Here is a 20,573-nt window from a genome sequence, read left to right as displayed (position 1 = left end):
CATATAGTTTACATGTACCTTTTTTGTGGAATTTTAAACGACAGTTCAATGCAAACATTTGAATCATAATTTTATTTTTTTTATTGATTTTTATTAATATATTATTTCTCGGGAGGCGCTTCAAATAAGAATATTTTGTGTGTAAACTTCAGACATCAACAAAGTTCTAACAGAAACCGATAAGACTAGCTTCATTTTGGTAATCAATACTCGGTACTTCCGAACGATACTCGAGTACTCGTTGACAGCCCTAGTTTGAAGGAATTACTGGAATAAATTTTAAGACTGAAAAAATTATTCAAAACCATTGAAATATTATTCGGGGGTGTTATTTCGATATTTCAGGTCGAACACGAATCAAGAGTTTGTCAATATAATGTTAAAGTTCACAGTCATAGGCAACAGCACGACCTATGACAATAAGGAACACTAAATCACTCATATCTTATAGTCGGTTATTAAAAAAAACAAGAAAAATTTGAAATAGCTTGTATAAAACTACTTTCAATCTTTTAAGTATTTCCCGACTCTTCCTCCTTGTACATAAATGAATAAGGAAGTTATCCAGAAAATTAGTCGGTTTTTGTTCATGTTGTTTTGAAATCGGAAAAAGTTAAAATTATCCTCTGGTGTTAGTGTTTGATAAGAACAGAATGGAGTTTTTTCATATTTTATTTTTGTTTAGCTTCGATTTTCTTTCTGTGATGCAGGCTTCTGGTGAGTAGTTTACATTTTATACTTCCCATCGCATGCAAAGGGATAACTTGAAGCGACACTTTCAAGAAATTTGCAAAGCAATACCTTAAAATGAGTTAGTGTGCTTGTATCACAACATGTACATTATTAGGAAAGTTTTAAAAATACGTAAAATGTTTTATATGTTATAATTAGCTATTGATATTGAAAGAAAAAAACAAATACAAATATATCGTACTTTTAATTAAACCATCATGCATTTATTAATGTAAAGAACTTTTATTTAACTAAAACAAAGATAGAATGATAAGAATGGGGCATACATTGACTTGAACATTCATAAATTCAACCACATCCTAACCATGCTAACCATCAGTATAATAGCGTTTTCGGAGACTGATTCATATTGTCACCGATCCAATATAAAGATAGAACTGTCTTCACTGCTTGACAATGAAATCGAATTTAGTTGATGTGGCAAAAAAGATCCCTATTCATAATTAATAATATTATAACAGCTAATTAGTATACTTCAATAAAAGTTTAAAATTGCGTCAAGATCTGTTTCGAAGGACAATGGTGTAACTTGTCGATCAAGTATATAAGTTCATTGAAGTGTGTAGATCATGGAAAACTTAAAGTCATAAGAAACGAGAGACCAATTATTAAACCAATGCATACAAACATCATTAACTTAGTCTTCTGTATTTTTTTCGTGTAGATTTCGTATCATCGTCAATGTTTTTTTTCAATCGGTCAGTGTTTTGAAATATGGCAGGTAATTAAAGTGCGTGTTTTGCAGCCGAGGTTAAACGATTGTCACCTGATTGTCAACAATCGACAAAAAATGAACAAAAAAGCATGGAAATTGAGCACGTGTTTAACATGTAAATTCAGATAATAGTTTATTTTGAGGACATCCATGCGTATTGTGATCACCGGATTTTTACGAGATGGGTCACACTGAGGTCACTTAGCATACGGAAAATATGACGGGGAAATATATGGAAGGAAGCAATTAAAATAAAGTAAAATTCTTCTAAACATGAATAAAGTACAGAATTTTCCTCAGAAAAAAGTATATGTACTTAAGTTTTATAATGAAAACTATCTATTGAGTTATAAAAAAAAAACCATATGCATTATTTTTTTTGATTTGAGGTTTCTTATGACTTTAAGAATATGGATTTAAATGTGTTAATTGAATATCTCTCTTCATCTGGACAATTCTGAAGTCTCTTCTCTGTGTGAATGCTTGACCTCTCTGACTGTTTGAGTATCTTCCAATTATTAAATATTCGAAAGAAACCATCAGATGTAAATTCAGGAATTCGATATACCAGATAAAAGATAACCCAAATCCATTGAAATCACTCGTAATATTTCCAATGACTCCAGATTACCTTTGTTATACAATTGAAGATAAATTGTAAGGCAAACTAAATAATAATCATAATAAAAAACAACAAATAGTAAGTTTGAATTTTGGCAATTTTTTGTCATGGATTTATTAGGACAGTTCAACTATATATCAACCGGCCTATGAATTTGCATTCATCGACAATGTCCCATTAATGTCCAAGATAAAAACATAGAAGGGCAACCATCATATGTTTTCTCCAAATGGCAACTGGGCTACCAGACGCCAACTGTAATAAATTCAGCCAAATGCTAGCAAACTTGTTTGAAAGCATCGCCCAACAAAATTTATCAATCCATGACAAAAAATTAACTTTAACACACAAAACAAATTAAAAATTTAGGTTTTGAACAAACATATTAATTGAACGGAGTTTAAAAACTAAACATTAGTTCATCGAAGTATATCAACTATACTAGACATTAGTTCAACGAAGTATATCAACTATACTATACAACAGTTCAACGAAGTATATCAACTATACTATACAACAGTTCAACGAAGTATATTAACTATACTATACAACAGTTCAACGAAGTATATCAACTATACTATACAACAGTTCAACGAAGTATATCAACTATACTATACACCAGTTCAACAAAGAATATCAACTTTACTATACAACAGATCAACAAAGTAATCAACTTTATTACACAACAGATCAACGAAGTAATCAACTTTATTATACAACAGATCAACGAAGTAATCAACTTTACTATACAACAGATCAACAAAGTAATTAACTATACTATACAACAGCCCAATGACGAATATCAACTAAACTATACAACAGATCAACGAAGTAATCAACTTTATTATACAACAGATGAACGAAGTAATCAACTTTACTATACAACAGATCCACGAAGTAATCAACTTTACTATACAACAGAACAACGAAGTAATCAACTTTACTATACAACAGATCACCGAAGTAATCAACTTTACTAAACAACAGATCGACGAAGTAATCAACTTTACTATACAACAGAACGAAGTAATCAACTTTACTAAACAACAGATCGACGAAGTAATCAACTTTACTATACATCAGAACGAAGTAATCAACTTTACTATACAACAGATCAAAGAAGAATATCAACTAAACTATACAATAGTTCAATGAAGAATATCAACTAAACTATACAACAGATCAACGAAGTTATCAACTTTATTATACAACAGATCAACGAAGTAATCAACTTTACTATACAACAGATCAACGAAGTAATCAACTTTACTATACAAAAGATCAACGAAGTTATCAACTTTACTTAACAAAAGATCAACGAAGTAATCAACTTCACTTTACAACAGTACAAATATAAACAACGTGCACAACAAAAATAAGATTTTTAAACTTTGTATTTTCAACTAACAACAAAATTGTTGTATATTCAACAGAGATGTTCAACTTGATGCATGCGTTTAACAAATGAAATAAATTATTCAACTGACATACAACTTCATGTTTCCATGCACGATGGCTTGCAACTTTAAATAGGTTAAATTTCATTTGGATATAAAAATCTGTTTGGATCTTAATAAACAACTCTAATGCTGACTGAATAGCATTAATAAAAATGTCACTGCCAATTTATGACAGATTCGCCATGATCTGATAGCGAAAAGAATTGGGTGGATATCATCAAAATCAGTATGTTTAATAGCCTTGCCCCCAACTTTGTGTAGGTAAGATCTAACCCCCTTTGTTTAAAACAGTCTGAAACTGAAATCTTGTCAATGATTTCCCATTTATATGGCAAAAATGAGGACCATCATATCCAGGTCTTATTTGCAAAAAGGCTTTCAAACTTTGTAGAGGACAAATCTCAGTTGATTCATTTTATTTATTTTTTACAACTAAAGTAGTGGATCTCCCTTTTTGATCAGTTTTGAAAAAAAATATCGTAATAAACAGCTAATTAAGATGGTCAATATAAACATCCCGCCTATGTAAAACATGCTCTTGCATAACATTCGTTGTAATGGCAAATTCACTCACACGTAAAAATGCAGCAAGCCAAGTTAAATGCTGTTTGAAACAATATTGTTTCATAATAAGAAGAGCACACGTGCCTCAAAGCCACATTTAATCTAATCAATAGTCAAAGGTGCTCGAAGATCTTAAGAATTGTAAAGTCTATCACAACCACCCAAAAGTTTCTGAATGATAAAAGATTTAGTTAAATCTTCATTCCCTTGAATTTTCAATTTGTAACTTATTCCAGATATATATGATCTAATTGTAACGATGAATAATGATTTAGTGACAAAAAACCAATGTAACCAATAATTTGTCTGTTACTTGGTGGCCAACTAAGGGGAATAGAATATTCCATCCTGAACATATTGAACGAATGCAAAACATTTTTATAAACATTTCTGGTACTTTGAGAAATTGAATAATTCAACAATTTTGAAGCTTGTATAACAAAAGATCTAAGAACTCATGTTGAATAGTTTGTGGCGTCCGGTCGGCATTGCGCGTTACTTCTCTGAACTTCTGCATCTGTCCACGAGATAAAGCATCAGCAATAAAATTGTTTTTGAAAAAATATGCAACGCTTTAAATTAAAAATTAAATAATAATGTCCACAAAACTATTTTACTTAACAAAAAACATAACCCTGTCATTTTTTGAAGATTTTGATTTTAAAATTGTAACAGCCATATTATCACAATGAAAAATTATATTCTTATTCGTAAACCTTTCTTTCCATAAAAAGATGGCCAAAGCAATAGGTATAATTTCCAATTAAGTAATGTCACTTAATAAAACTTTGCCCCAATTATGGCCATTGTAAAATTGCCCATGGTCCATTTAAATAAGCTGCACAAACCAGTGAATGACCACCTGTACTGTCAGTATACAAATGTAAATCAGCATTTGAAACCCAATTCAAATCTTGGATATATGTTTAGCCATTAAATTCTTTATAAACATATTGCCACATATGCAAATCATCTCGTATTCCTTTGGTCAATCTTATAAAATGATGAGATATTTTAACATTTTTAAAAGAGCCATATAGATGCCTCATAAATGCCCCTCTGGAGGGAAGAGCCCTTGCACAAAAAGCCAATGAACCTGTTAAAGACGCACTTCTTTCAGAGTAACTTTTCTTTTGCTATAGGAACATCCAAGTTTGTGCAAACTTTTGAAAATGCAGTCATAAGACAGAGACAGTCATCTTTATGAGCTTCTCCAACAAAATAAAATCATCAAGATAATGATCCAAATTTCAGAATGCGTTTTATTTTTAACTGACCAATGCAAAAGGTTGAAAAAAATTTCAAATGTAGCACAACTAATAGAAAATCCCATGGGCATTATTTTTTGGATATAGTAAAGACCATTTAGTTTCAGATCCTAGTAAATCAAAATCACCAGGATAACATTTAAGTAAAGGAAATGCCGATTTAATATTCATTTTTTCCATTAAAGCCGAATTCTCCATTTGTTTTACAATTTTGACTGCATTGACAAATGATGAATAAGTGACGTTGATAAACTGAGTATCAATAAAATCATTGATACTTTTATTTGAAAGTAAGACAAATAAGTTATCAATCTAAGTCCACCAGTTTTCTTAGGAACTAAACCAATAGGAGAGCACCGATGATTTGAAATAGGTTTATGTTTGAATGGGCCTGCCAATCGACCTAATGATATCTCATTATTCCACTTCTTTTGAGCTTCAAAAGGGTGTTTCAAAACAGACAACAAATTTCTATATTCACAATTCACATGAAAGTGTAGACCTAATGAATTTTAAAACCATATTTAAATCCATTCAAAAGTTCAACAGCGCTTTGCTTATCATGATATAGTTCCAGAAGCTTAGAGAGTTCATTTACATTAACCGGAGATATTCATAGGGCCCAAATATTAAACTGGTCTGGATGTAGTTCTGAAAAATTATAAATTATCTTTGCTTAAAACCTCCTTTTTGGTTTTGTCTATTAGCAGAGTTGTTAACAAAACGTGAAATGTTATTTCTCTTAAACCTAGATGGACCAGTATTACATTCATAGTCCATAAGCAACGACAGCGTAAAGCATGATGATTAAAACCACATTTGAGACATGCATGCCTGTATTGGCAACTGCGTTTATTGGAAAAACCTTTAAAATTAAAATCACAGCATTTATATCCAACATTAGCCTGCTGTTGTTTTTGAGTATTGTTAGTTAAAATATGCAACAACAAAAATTAAATAAAAATCTATGGATGACCATTTTTTAGTATGATCCCTTGATACAACTCAAACGAAATTATTGATCATAAGAATACCATTTTTCGACAGGATGATCAGCCGCTGCACCGCTTATGATTGACATATATGAGAAAAGTTCACTTGCTTTTCCCGGATACTTTTCAATAAGGACCTGGATATAAGCAATACAACCATCAGTCCAATCCTCAACATAATTAACAGTATGGTTTTTCTTAACTTTATTTTGTATAACCAGCATACCGTCATTAATTCCAATGGTGTTTTCATTTTGTTTGACTGTTGAAATTGTTTTGATGCATAAGGGACAAATCAATATATTCAATGCCAATTTTTTTCCTTAAGCTTTTGAGTTATCAATATAACAACCTCATTAAAACCAGGCAACATAGAGGTTCATCAAAAACTTCAATAACCTCACCTAAGGCAGCTAAATCAGGTTCAATCTCTTGAATTCTACATCTGGTTGCAAGGCAACTAGTTGAGGTTCATCAACCCTCCGTCGTCTTACTACAGGGGCATCTTCATCAACATCAACTTTGGGACGCCTTTTCTCATTCCTAAACGGTGGTTGAAGTTGTTCCCTGGGAGCCATTCTAAGACGAATCTCTAACCGTGTCCTGCCGACGACGCCTGCCTCTACCTCTTGGCATTGTTATAAACTATTATAATTATTAAAACAAATTAGCTACATACATCAAGTCTTGAAATCTCATTCAACTTTCAAAATATAAATTCAACTTCTTATTCTATCATTCAAGTTAGATAAATAAAATACCACATATAACCCACTACGTTGTCTTAAATAAAATTAATATACATTTGAATGCATTAAAAAACTGAAGTTGGTAACAAAACACAATTAAAACAAGTGCAATGTTCCTTCAAACCAAATATAACGTCGATATAAACGATAAGTTAAATTATCAAGCTTATTTAATTATCCGCAAATCAAAAAACTTATAAAAGATGTACGTGTAACAAATTAAACATTAGCGGGCATGTAAATGTTAAAACGGCTTACACTACAAACATGTTACCTGTTTAAAGAATATCGCTCATACATTACAATCAAAACAAATATATCACCTGTATTAAAGCATTTTAAATTTAATGCTATTCAATGATTAATATATGTGTGCACAAATGTAACTATTAAATAATAGTCTAATCAGTATAAATGCTATCCAAGTAAGCGATACATTGAATTCAGAATCAAACTTTTTGCAAGAACAACTTTCAAATAAAATAGAATTATTCTTTATAAATTACAGAAATAAAATCATTCGGAAAATTCAACTGCAACAACTATATCTATTTATCACTAAAACATATGAACTTATCTTATGTCTGAATCAGCCTATCCCTTTTGTGTTCCTTCAGTTGAAATAACGCAATGAACAAATCATGAAAAGCATGCAATTTTATACCAAATAAAAGCGGGAAAACCGCTTACGAAATTATGTAGGTAAATAAAAGACGCTCAAGTCGTTCAAAATTAAAGAAAAGATAACTCTAGTTTAGCAGACGATAATCTTAATTTATTAAATTGATTTAATGCTTAATGATTAAATCTTATTATTTGCAGGTAAGCCAGATCCACCAACAGATGTCCAAATACATGTTAATGGAAGTACAGCCAGGGTGTCGTGGATAATTCCTACTAACCAAGGGATAACTTGGTCCCGGATTTATCTCCAGGATTCCAAAAATAAAACGTGGGATTTAAATCTAAGTCCAAAAATTAAATATATTGATATCATGTCTACAACAAATAGCTTTGAGATAGAAAATCTAAAGATGTGTTCAGAGTATATTGTAAAAATAAAATGTATTATAAAGGGTGATCCTAAATATTCAGATTTCACCAGGCAACATTTCTGGATGACAAGTGAGTGATTTTTCCTTAAGAACCACAATAAATATTATCCCTGTGCATCATACAATTAGACATTTGTTTTATTTTTATTTTATAAACATATAATACATACATATCTTGTTATAATAAAACTTTGTATATAAATGACACCTAACATCCACGCATTCCAACATCTATCCAAATCCCGCATGCAAATACAAACTTATTCGGAAGACTCCATATACAAAGTATTTAATTGTAATTAATTTACAATATAATGGTAAAGAGGATGCTTATATTACTAGACTTGTAATTGCTTACAGCAATTCTACACTAATTTAGTGTTTCGAAGGTTTTTGTATTATATGCTAATTATGAAAAGGTTTAAACTTTGTAGGCCCGCCATTATCAGGGATTTACATTTGTACCTATCAATTTATTTTAATTTTGTCGTTGTCAATAGATCTGTAATATGTTTATGCCTTTTTCTGATTAAATCCGATCTATTACAAGATAATGCCTAGTTTATGTACTTTTCGATTACAATCTCCTTGTATCCTCTCTTTATTAAGTTCGATCTGGACTGTAATAAAATATTTTGTAAATCAACATCATTATTTGTTGTTCTAATGCATCTGATTACTTCGTCCTTGATAAACCCCGCAAACACATGTCGATTATGACAGCTTTTACGATCTTGATAAAGAAAGGCATTTGTCGGTTTTTAGTGTGTTTTCACATCTAAAATATTTTCATGAGAAAATCTTGTTTCTTTGAAACTATTAACATCAAGAAATAGTATTTTTCTTGAGATGAAAAATAAAAAAAAAAAATAGCTACTTCCGGTTTACACGGGGTCATTTCATGGTTCTTTTTAAAGGTCACACGCATAGCATACGCAAGTCCCATAGCTTTAAAATGTAAAATAAAATCAAAATCTAGAATGTGAAATTATCCTTGAGCTCAATTTCAGGGTCATAAACCTAGGACCTCAAATGGAAAGACATTAGGTATTAATTATATTTGGTTGATGGGTTAAATCATCATCCTACGCATATTTTTTTGAAATAAAAAGCGGAGAAAACCCTAATTTAATATAAGCGTACTTTTTTTATGTTTTGACATGTCGCAACTAACAATCAAGTAAAAATATGTTGTCAATATCTTTTATGGTGTTTAGAAAGAGGTGAAAATAAACCAAAGTAAAAAGTCTTTGGCTAAATAGGGTCATTTTAAAAATCGCAATAACTGTTCGATCTCATACGCAGAAAATCTTAGCGACTTCTTGCACAAAAGTATACCTATACTCATACATATACGAATTTAAACGTTGACAATACCCGATATATTTATTTTATACTGCAAAAACAATACAACTTGTAAATGTAAAAATAGCTTACAAAATTTAAAATGAAAACTTTTTATCAAATCAAAATTTGCAAAACCCCAAAGAATGTAGACAGAAAATAGAGAAGTAATAGTATCCCATCAAAACTAACTGACACTCTGCAATTACACTCTTGTGTAAACATTTCTTTTATATACCATACATTGCTTCTTAACAAACAAACAAAATGAAGCACATGATTTGTAACTTGATACAATTTCTAGTTCCATATCATGACTAGAGAAAATTGAATCTCTCCCTGTAAAGAAAATAAGCATTTTCGTCTTCTTCACATTTATTTTGAGTTGCTATTTTTCACAATCCTTAGAAAACTTGATTGCCAATGAGACAACTACCCATCAGAGTACTTGCTATAATATGAAAAGTGTTGAAAATGAGTACCATTTTACTTTAGTGTGTCCTGTGTATAGACATGTACGACTGCAGTTTTTACCAAATTATTACTGTTCATGGCCAAATGTGACAAAACTTATGTATTTGTATCAAACAAAATCTAGATCTTTAGTTGGAAAATTATGTAATTATTTGAAATCTGCATGGCAAATTAGATCACATTTAATAAGTTGATCATTTTTCTATTGTACTATCTTATTAAATTGTTCTCTGTTGTTTATTGTGTGTCACAATGTAAATATGTTTGTGTTGCTATAGCATTCAATGAATCGCGGGATTTTATTTTATTTTAATTTAATTTTATTTTTATTTTGTAAATTTTTTAAGCTAACGTGCATTAATTTCTTTAAGTTATGCATTATAACAGAGCATACTAATTAGTTTTGTTGTGTTATGCCCATCCACCATAAACCAATAATTTTTTGAATAAAAATAATGTCACTGACAATCACAATATTGTACTTTTTTGCCAAGAAGAAGTAAAAACTATTGAACATTTATTTTGGAATTGTGAGATTGTTCAAATACTCATTGATGAAATTGACTCATGGTTTTTTGTCAAATGGTATAAGTATTCCATTTGCCATATTTGTTTTCTGTTTGGGCATATTACAAAATCAGTTATCTGCCAAAAAAACCAATATATTTTCAACTGCAACCAATGTAAGAAAGCTTTAACATTGCAGGCAGTGCAAAGTAAAATAAGATCTCTATACAGCACTGAAAAATTAATTGCTGTTGACAATAAAAGAGAAAATATTTTTGACAAGAGCTGGAATGCTTTTACCATTCTTTTCGGCGAATGATCAGCTATTATTTACATAATATATATGTACATAAAATAGTAGAATATAATTGTCATTTATTTAGTGTATTTCCTCTTATATGATAATTTCGAAAGAACTATATACATATTTCAAATGTGCAAAATTAATAACAAAAACAAACAAAACAACTTTTAATTTCTTTGAAATTCATCTGATTATTTATATTTCAATTAATGTTATCTTATTTTTCTAATTTTTTTTTATTATCTAAATTAAAAAAATCTACAGACTTACTTAAAACATATATCATTCTAATTTACTATTAAAACAACACAAATTATATATTTTTCATAACCTGTGCATTTGTTATATAAGTTGATTATATGTTTGATGATCTTCCTGGTCAGCTTCTTTTTGATATTGCTGACATGGTTTATAATTTTTTTAAGTATGTATATTACAAACAAAATCTAACATCTGTATAAATATGTTATTTTCTTATGTTATTGAGGCCGGGATAAGGTACCGGTACTTGAATTGTTTCCAACTAACAAAGGTAAAGATTTCAATAAAATATGATAAGTCGAGAGAAAAAATTGTCAAACGACTTCTAATAGGAGTTTTCTCTTAATTTTACCAATTTTTTTTTATTTTTGCCTATTATCATGAAAACTGTACTGGATGCAGAGGAACATTAAGATGCAAAAATTATCATCAAGACAAGGTGGCCTTCGGCTGTTGTCTGCTCTATGGTCGGGTTGTTGTCGTTTTGACACATTCCCCATTTCCTTTCTCAATTTTAAGCTCTACAAATTAGTTTGATTGTCAAAATAGTCATACTACTGCTTATGATGGTTTTAACAATATTGTGTGTTTGTGCCTTGTATCCTAAAAATTATAATCGAAAGATAAAAACTTAAAAAGATAAAAGAAAAAAATCAACAAGACAAGATTTACAATTAAGACAATAACGAGGAAATCGTCCGATCTTCTAACAAGTGACATTTTGCCGATAAAGACGATAGGCTGTCACTCATTATATGATTGATTACTCAGACCCTTAAATAAGGATTTGTATTACCATCATTTGTGTTTTAATCAAAAACTAAAGAAGAAAGAGAGAACAAAACAGACTAAATAATCAGCTATACAAGATCAACAAAACAGGGATTTTTCTTATGAATTCTATTCCTACCTTCAATGTGTTCTTTGTTGAATATGCACATAGACCAAGCTGAGCGACACAAGCTCTTTAGAGCCTCTAGTTGTTCATGCAATTCTTTACTTTTATATGCGTTTTGTTTTCATTATGTAATGACTACGATTGACTACCTTTGTTCGATGGTGGGAGTACAGATACAATAATAAGAAAAAATGGTTTGTCTGATTAACATACAATGCATTCATTTACGTTTGATAATCATACGAGTTTGAAATTCACATATTTCCTATTTCTCTTTTTACGAGGGACGTCTTATGGTAGTCTTAAGATTTATGATAACAGAATAGTCATCTCATTTTTTATTTGCTGCTTCAGCCCGATTCATTTCGTGGCATTTTTACTGGGTTCGAACTCGCATTGCGGGTGACTAATGCACTTGAGAAGATTTTATTTCTTTGATATCAAATTAAATAAAAACTAAGTATTTTCACGAAAGCTAATTTTAATAAATCAACTTTTTGACTGCTGTTTTTGATGTAAAGCACAATAATACTAAAATATAAAGACTGAGCTTGGTATTCTCGTGTGTACTAAATAGCTAATATGAAAAAGATGTGGTATGATTGCCAATGAGACAACTTTCCATAAGAGACCAACTGACACATAAATTAACAACTATAGGTCACCGTACGGCCTTCAACAATGAGCAAAACCCATACCGCATGGTCAGTTATAAACGGCCCCGAAATGACAATGTAAAACAATTCAAACGAAAAACTAGTGGCTTATTTTTTTATTGTAGACACATCACCAGCTTAATTATCCAACTTCTTTCAAAATGATGTTTATAAAAATGAATTTAATCATTGTTTTAGGTTTTATATTTCATTGTAACATTATTTTTTAATAAAACATGTAGAAAGGTTCCAGGTATTCACAGATCTGGTGATAATGTGTATTTGAGATTTTATTATTAAATGTTATATTTTCAGATAAAACTTTTATTGCTGACATCAATCAAAATGTTACTTTATCATGGACGACCAGTTTAACCGAGTTTTTTAATGTCCAGTCAGCCTTCAATTCGACGATTATATACGGAGTACAAGGCGGCGGTTATATCATATCTAATTCTGAAAGCGGGAAATATATATTTGACGACACGCAAACGCATGTGAAAGATATAAAGGTTACAGTTATCCATGTGAATAAGATTGATGCTGGGTTATACAGCGCAGAAACAACAAATGGAAATGTGGACGGGTGCTGTTTGTTGATTGTGACAAGTATGATATAAACATTATCATATTCAATAATAGGGTCAAACAAATATATGATTAAGAAATTAAGAAATAAGAATACATAAACCAGAAAAAGAAAACAATATTGCATAGCCTGTATTAATTGGTTTATGTTTCGTGTTAAGTCTTCATATAAAAAGTTAACTTGATTTTTACAGTTTGCTTATTTTGTTTATCATAGTGGAATTAATAAGTCCCCTACGTTTATCATGTACATGTAACTATATATAAGGTTTTATTGAATATGTTTTTTCTTGTACTTAAATCCAATATGGATTTTTGGTGAAATGATAAAAAGAATTAGCACATACTTAGACAAAATAACATATGGCTTTAACTGTATAATAATAGCATTTAATTAACGTAAATTCCATATTTTTTTCGAATTGGTGCTTAGCGGTCTGATATGAAAAGTTAATCACATCCTTCGATTATTATCACATACCTTTCCGTAACGTTATCGCATGGCATTCCAGTGATACTCGGCAAATTCCGGAAAATACACCTCAATGTTACGTTTTCTATGAAAAAACATTACAAAGTAGTGTACATAACAGTTATCTGGATACTGAACATTATATTGCGTAAAATAATAATAAAAAGCAACAACAACAAAAACTAACAACTAACAAACAAAATTATTTATTTTTAGATAAATGCATTTTTAAAAGTTTCAAACATAATTTAGAAAGTTACTTTAAAAAGGTTGACTTTTCAAAACAGTGTTCATTATGAATGTTTTAGTCGATTCGTCCATATTAAAAAATGTTTCTTCTCTGTTGACGCATATGATAGAAAGATTTGTACTAAATTTGTGGTCCGACGTCCGTGAACGTTTCACTCTTTGAACTTCTGTTTGGGAACCACGTAAAATGATCAATATGTGAATCTGTTATTTTTCACAATTGTTGAAGTATATGATAAAAAGATCATAACATGTCATTTTTCAATTCGCATGTATTATCAGCCCTCGGTCAATATCAGCCCTCGAGCCATGCGGCTCTTGGGCTGATATTTAACATAGGTCTGATAATATATGCGATATGAACAATGACATGTAATAATCTGATATTAGTTCACTGAAAAAAATAACAATATTATTTTTTAAAAGTAATTTGTAATATGTATGCAAAAAGCAAAATAAGAGAGAAGAGAATAGGCCATTGCCATTTCATTTACTATCCATTATGAGGAAATGCATTGAAAGAACACATGCGAATTTTAAGTCCATGTATCTTTAATAAGCACTTTAAGTTGCCAATTCTAAATGAAAGTGCAATTGATTATAGATTAATCTAACTCATTATTGTCCTATCTACTATGACATATATTTTGATATGACTTTTGATTTACTTGTGAAATATAGCTGGCATAAAACAAATAATAATGAAAATATGAAGTGCATATATCCAATAGAAATTCATCACAGTGAAAGTAAAGACAATGTAGTAAAATGGAAAACAATTTTAGAACATAAGTAGAATTTTGTACAACATGAATTTACTATATCAAACTTTATCAATGAATAGATATTTAATTAAAATTTTTCTTCCATAAACATTTCAGCAAAACCAATTAAACCAGTTTTAACCATTCAACCTGAGCATCCATTTGTGGGTGATAACATTACCTTTACGTGTTCTTCGACGATACAACGGTGGCCTACAGGATATGGAACTTCACACCTGTCATATCAGTTTATTGGGAACAAAAGAGGAGCTACTGATAACAATGAGTTACAGATAAACAAACTCACTCTGTCAGACAAAGGAACATCCATAAAATGTCAGGCAACTGATAACCTTATGCAAGTGTCGAATATGAGTACTACTGTTACCTTAGATCCCTTTTGTAAGTATGATAAAATTGAGAAAGGAAATGGGGAATGTGTCAAAGAGACAACAACCCGACCAAATAATAAAACAACAGCAGAAGGTCACCAACAGGTCTTCAATGTAGCGAGAAATTCCCGCAGCCGGAGGCGTCCTTCAGCTGGCCACTAAACAAATATATACTAATTCAGTGATAATGAACGCCATACTAATTTCCAAATTGTACACAAGAAACTAAAATTAAAATAATACAAGACTAACAAAGGCCAGAGGCTCCTGACTTGCGACAGGCGCAAAAATGCGGCGGGGTTAAACATGTTTGTGAGATTTCAACCCTCCCCCTATACCTCTAACCAATGTAGAAAAGTAAACGATAGCATATAATGTTGATAAAAGCTGCAGTGTGCTATACAAGTAATTTGCAAGTATCCTTATTTGAGAGGCATATATGATAAAAAAAAATTAAAAAGTAAAATGGTAACAGTAAAACCCCTGTCATAGTTTAATTGCTTATTTCCGTTATCTATAGACTATTTATTTATGGCAGTTTGATAATATATATAAAGCTTACTTTGCGGTTTTTTGTTTTTGTTCATTGTTGACTGTCGTTTGATGACCTACATTTCATCATTTGTACGCCATATGAGCTCTGCTGACGAGTTGTTTCATTGAATTGGAAACCATGACATTTCTTATTATGTTCATGTTATGAAAAGCTTGTCATTTAGAAAAAGAGCACTAAAAGCCTTCAATTCATTTGAGAGTCGAATTATTAAATCATCCACAAAAATATGATTGTCAAATTTAAAGCACCAGAGTTTACTGTTGGTTATGGCTACATTTCTGTCACTCACACTGTCCATTTTGTAGTTATCTTTTTAAAACTAGGCGACAAATACTATGGGGACATTTAGAGCTCATAAGCTGAGAGAAACTGACAACGCAATGACGAAATCTTTGAATTAAATATCGTTTTAATTTTTGCAGTATTTATATGTTCAGGAAGTCATCAAAGGTACCAGGATTATAATTTAATACAACAGATGCGCGTTTCGTCTACATAAGACTCATCAGTGACGCTCAGATCAAAATAGTTATAAAGCCAAACAAGTACGTAGTTGAAGACCATTGGGGACCAAAAATTCCAAAAAGTTGGAAGGTGTCGTCTATTATTAGGCCTTTGTGTTTACCTGTTTAAATCATCTTTTATCATGTTTGCGTCAGTTGAAATTGTTTTTGTTAATAAATTATATCACTATTACTTCGATGTTGACATGGATATCAATTATATGCTATTTCTAATGTAATACCATTAACGGTACCAATTTTTCTGCACCAGATGCGCATTTCGACAATACATGTCTCTTCAGTGATGCTCGTGGCCAAAATATGTAAAATCCAAAGCTTATATAAAAGATGAAGAGCTATAATCCAAAAGTTCCAAAAAGTATTGCCAAATCCGTGAAAGGAATCAGAGCTTTGCATGAAGGAGATATATTCCTTAATTTATAATAATTGTTTACTATCTTGTAACAGCAAATTTAATAACACAAAACATCCGGATTTTCAGGCCAGTACCGGAGTACTGGCTACTAGACTAACAGTCAACCAGCAGAGGCATCGACCCAGTGGTAGTAATACCATTAACAGTACAAATTTTCCTGCATCAGATGCACATTTCGACTATACATGTCTCTTCAGTGATGCTATAATCCAGTGATGTTATAAATTAACTGCTTGCAAAAGTATGAATAAGTCGAAATACAAAGATTTTTCATATTCCAGGCAAAGATTAATTTAACCGTGTTTGGCACAACTTTTTGGAAATTTTGGTCCTTAATACTGAACTTTATACTTGTTTGGCTTTGTAACGTTTTAGATCTGAGAGTAAATGATGAGTCTTATGTAAAATAAACGCTCTTTTGACGTATGGAATTATAAGCCTGGTACCTTTGATAACTTATTTCTAGAAAAGTGGGTATGTTTTCTAATGTTGTAGATGGTCCTGAAAATGTTGTAGTAGAAGTTGAAATCGGAAATGTAAATGTAACAGAAGGAACTGCACTAGGTCCCATACATTGTATTGCAAACTGTACTCCTGAATGTAATTACATTTGGAAACAAAACATGGCAGGTAAATTCGAACCCGTCAAACATGAATTCATTTCAAACAACAACCGGAGTGTACATGTTCCGACAATAACGAGGAATCACGCCGGAACCTACCGTTGCCGGGTAGATCATCCTGAAGTAAAAGGCAGGAAAAAGATAAAAGATATATCAGTGAATGTACAATGTAAGTACTTACAGTGAATATGTGAGTCATTATACACTACAACTGGTTATACACAAAAATAAAAGAAATAAACAATTTCATTCTTTAACATTATTATATGTGAAGTAATAAAACCTGGTTTCACCCTTGCCTATAATTTTCGTTTGATGACAGTTTTGTAGTCCGTGTTAATCAAGATCTTATATTAGGAAAATACAAGAAGAAAAAATTTAGTTTACAATAAGACTTAATCATCCATATTTGAAAACAAACATACATTGTGTATTCATATTTTTCACATATGGATCAAGCTCATAATTGTAGGGATAAATGTTACATTATATGTTTTGCTTACGAGAATTTTATTGAAAAATGTTTAAAGAGACAACTAGTTTACATTTTTTTCGTAGAGATACTATCCTTTCCTGCAAATATATTAATTCAGGTTTGTAACACTTTTTACAGCTTACTATTCAACATGCTGCTGGTTATGCTATATTTAACGAAAAACTGTCATTTGTATCTACATGTAATTATTTACATTTGAAAAAAAATGAAAATATCAATATAATTGATATAGTATGTATCCAACTTCAACGTGTAATTTTGAACATGTTTTAATAGATTTGAGCCCATGCAACCGGATAAATATGCATATCATTAAAGAACTAAATGTTACGGGATTCCTACCTAGAGCACAAAATATCATGACCGGATCAAAATAAATTTGGAAATTTCAGACCGCAACCTAAAAACACTGAAACACATATACCAATATAACTGTTATTTATTTATGTAGTCTTAAACAATATACAGATGATTATACAGGATATCCGGCTCTTTAAAATTACCTTATCTCTTTCTTTTTAAGCTCTACCAACAAAACCAACAGTAACCCTTCGACCTAAAAATCCATTTGTCGGTGATAACATTACCTTTTTATGTAATTCAACGGCTCAACGATGGCCTGGAAATATATCTGCACACCTGTCATATCAATTTTTCGGGAATAAAAGAGGGGAAACAAAAAACAATATATATATAATGCACAATCTTACGAAGATGGATAATGGAACGATCATATCATGTCAGGCAACTGATGACCTTGGAAAAGTGTCGAACATGAGTAATACCGTTATATTAAACCCATATTGTAAGTATGATAGTATGAAGTGTTGATACAAGATGCAGTGTACCAAACAAGTAGTTTGCAAGTATCCTTATTTGAGTGGCATACATGATATAGTTTTTAGAAAATATAAATAGTAACAATTAAACTCCTGGCATGGTTCAATTGCTGTTTTCCGTTATCTATAGACAATTGATTTATAGTAGTTTTTTAATATATATATAAAGCTTACTTAGCGGTTTTTGGTTTTGTTCATTGTTGACTGTCGTTTGGTGACATACATTTGATCATTTGTACGCCATATTGGCTGCTGACGAGTTGTTTCATTGAATTGGAAACCATAACATTTCTTCTTATTTTTATGTTATGAAATCCATGTCATTTAGAAAAACAGCATAATAAACCTTCAATTCATTTAAGACTCGAAATATTTAATCATCCACAAAAGCATGGTTGTCAAATCTAGATCACCAGACTGTCCTAACTACACAATAATTTTGGCCAACTAAATTAGACTCAATAAAATGTGCATGTTGCCGTGCAGACAGACTAAAGCCAGCATTTAACCAAATTCAAAATTCATTACAACACAATAATCTCATATATACATATGCAAACATCATATATGAAACAGTAATAGTATCTATAGTAAGTAATTTAACACACAACTTTGTGAACCAAAAATTACTTCCGGCAACAATCGTAATACATATCTATTAACTTCTAAGAGCATTACAAATGTTAAATATCATATTATAAATAGCCGTCATAAACGAACACTCGCCACCCAGGAAAAACCAACTTATGTAGTTTGAAAACCTGCTCACGGAGCAATGCAAGAACCGTTTCTGGGTAATGATGCCGTACTCCATCATCATCATGATTATAGAAAAAAAACCATCTTTTTATGCAAAAGAAAGTTTAACTATACGATGTCCACGGATAAATTGACCGACTAGACCATTTTTTCAAGAACCCGCGAAAAACAATTTAACATTACAAAGCAATAGATCACCTGACCCATCAAATAATACATCATTGATTCACACAAAATCTTATAGAAACTTTAAGACAGTATTTTCCCGCTATACTGCGGAACGCTGAAAAATAAATGTCCTAACTACACAATAATTTTGGCCAACTAAAATATGCATTTTGCCGTGCAGACAGACTAGAAAAAACAAAGAACGTGCTTGAGAAATGCAATATGAATACAATGCAAAATACTAATCAAATCATAATAGAAATAAACATCTGAATTGGTGGCTGCATTAGCCCCACCTGCTCTCAAAGAATGAAATTAATGTTTAAATCAGGACAAATATTTTTTTTTAACCTAGAAACTATACATTATCTAGCTCTGGTATAGCTCAATCGTTTATTTTTATATATGTTAATGAACAAACTTGAGTTGATCTGAAAATTGGTCTAAATAACAATTTATCTGATTCAGAATTAATCATAGCTAATTGAAAAATACTTTTTCAATAATAAATATGGACTGATATTTGACTCTCGTTTACAAATGACAATTTTGTCACCTAATCTATATTGATCAGTTTTACTCTTAAATATCTTGATTGTAAAATTATCATCTTTGAAAACGATATCCTTACAATGAATAGCGCTTACTTCATCATAACGAAGCAAACCAGCAAAACATGAAATAATCATAGTTAAATTCCGTATAACAAGTAAATCTCTACAATCTTTGTACTTGGAACATAAATTTATCAACACATCTACGGTAATGTGATCTTTTTCACTGCGGTCTGTGTGGTTGTCGTTTTGCATCTTCCATTAAATTTACAACGAAATAATTTGTTGTCAGTTCTTGAATTTCTTGAATGGTATGCGCCGATTTGATCCCGTAAACGGCAGATTGCACTAAACTTTTAGACGATCCTTTATCGAGTAAACGAGTAAAGTATAATGAACGGGAATTGGAGAAGCGGGAGTAGATTTTCCTCCTCCTTTAGATATAAACTGTTCCCAACGTTTAAAAGAATAAAAATATTTACTATTGGTGTTGCTGCTATGTGAATGTAACAAAGATTCTTCCATTTAAGCATCAAGTTTATCTGTGACAAT

The 20,573-nt window shown here is 30.8% G+C and overlaps 1 protein-coding gene across 1 annotated transcript; it reads left to right on the top strand.

Moving 5' to 3' along the window:
• The first annotated feature begins 618 nt into the window (after nucleotides 1-618).
• Nucleotides 619-16,798, top strand: LOC134722819 (uncharacterized). Its single transcript, XM_063586445.1, has 6 exons — nucleotides 619-717; nucleotides 7,946-8,248; nucleotides 12,938-13,231; nucleotides 14,813-15,097; nucleotides 16,066-16,093; nucleotides 16,615-16,798. The coding sequence occupies exons 1-6, from the start codon at nucleotides 654-656 to the stop codon at nucleotides 16,796-16,798; spliced, it is 1,158 nt and encodes a 385-aa protein (XP_063442515.1). The 5' UTR covers nucleotides 619-653.
• Nucleotides 16,799-20,573: the final 3,775 nt, after the last annotated feature.

This window comes from Mytilus trossulus, chromosome 6, assembly GCF_036588685.1.
Source record: "Mytilus trossulus isolate FHL-02 chromosome 6, PNRI_Mtr1.1.1.hap1, whole genome shotgun sequence".
Classification (NCBI taxonomy): Eukaryota; Metazoa; Mollusca; class Bivalvia; order Mytilida; family Mytilidae; genus Mytilus; species Mytilus trossulus.
This window is presented reverse-complemented; position numbering and strand designations above follow the sequence as displayed.

What these genes read in the sequence shown, in the direction of transcription:
- LOC134722819 (XM_063586445.1), top strand. Translation starts at nt 654, where the DNA reads ATGGAGTTTTTTCATATTTTATTTTTGTTTAGCTTCGATTTTCTTTCT. An exon ending in TTCTGTGATGCAGGCTTCTG is followed by an intron (nt 718 to 7,945) that starts GTGAGTAGTTTA and finishes TATTATTTGCAG; the next exon opens with GTAAGCCAGATCCACCAACA. An exon ending in TGTTACCTTAGATCCCTTTT is followed by an intron (nt 15,098 to 16,065) that starts GTAAGTATGATA and finishes TAATTTTTGCAG; the next exon opens with TATTTATATGTTCAGGAAGT.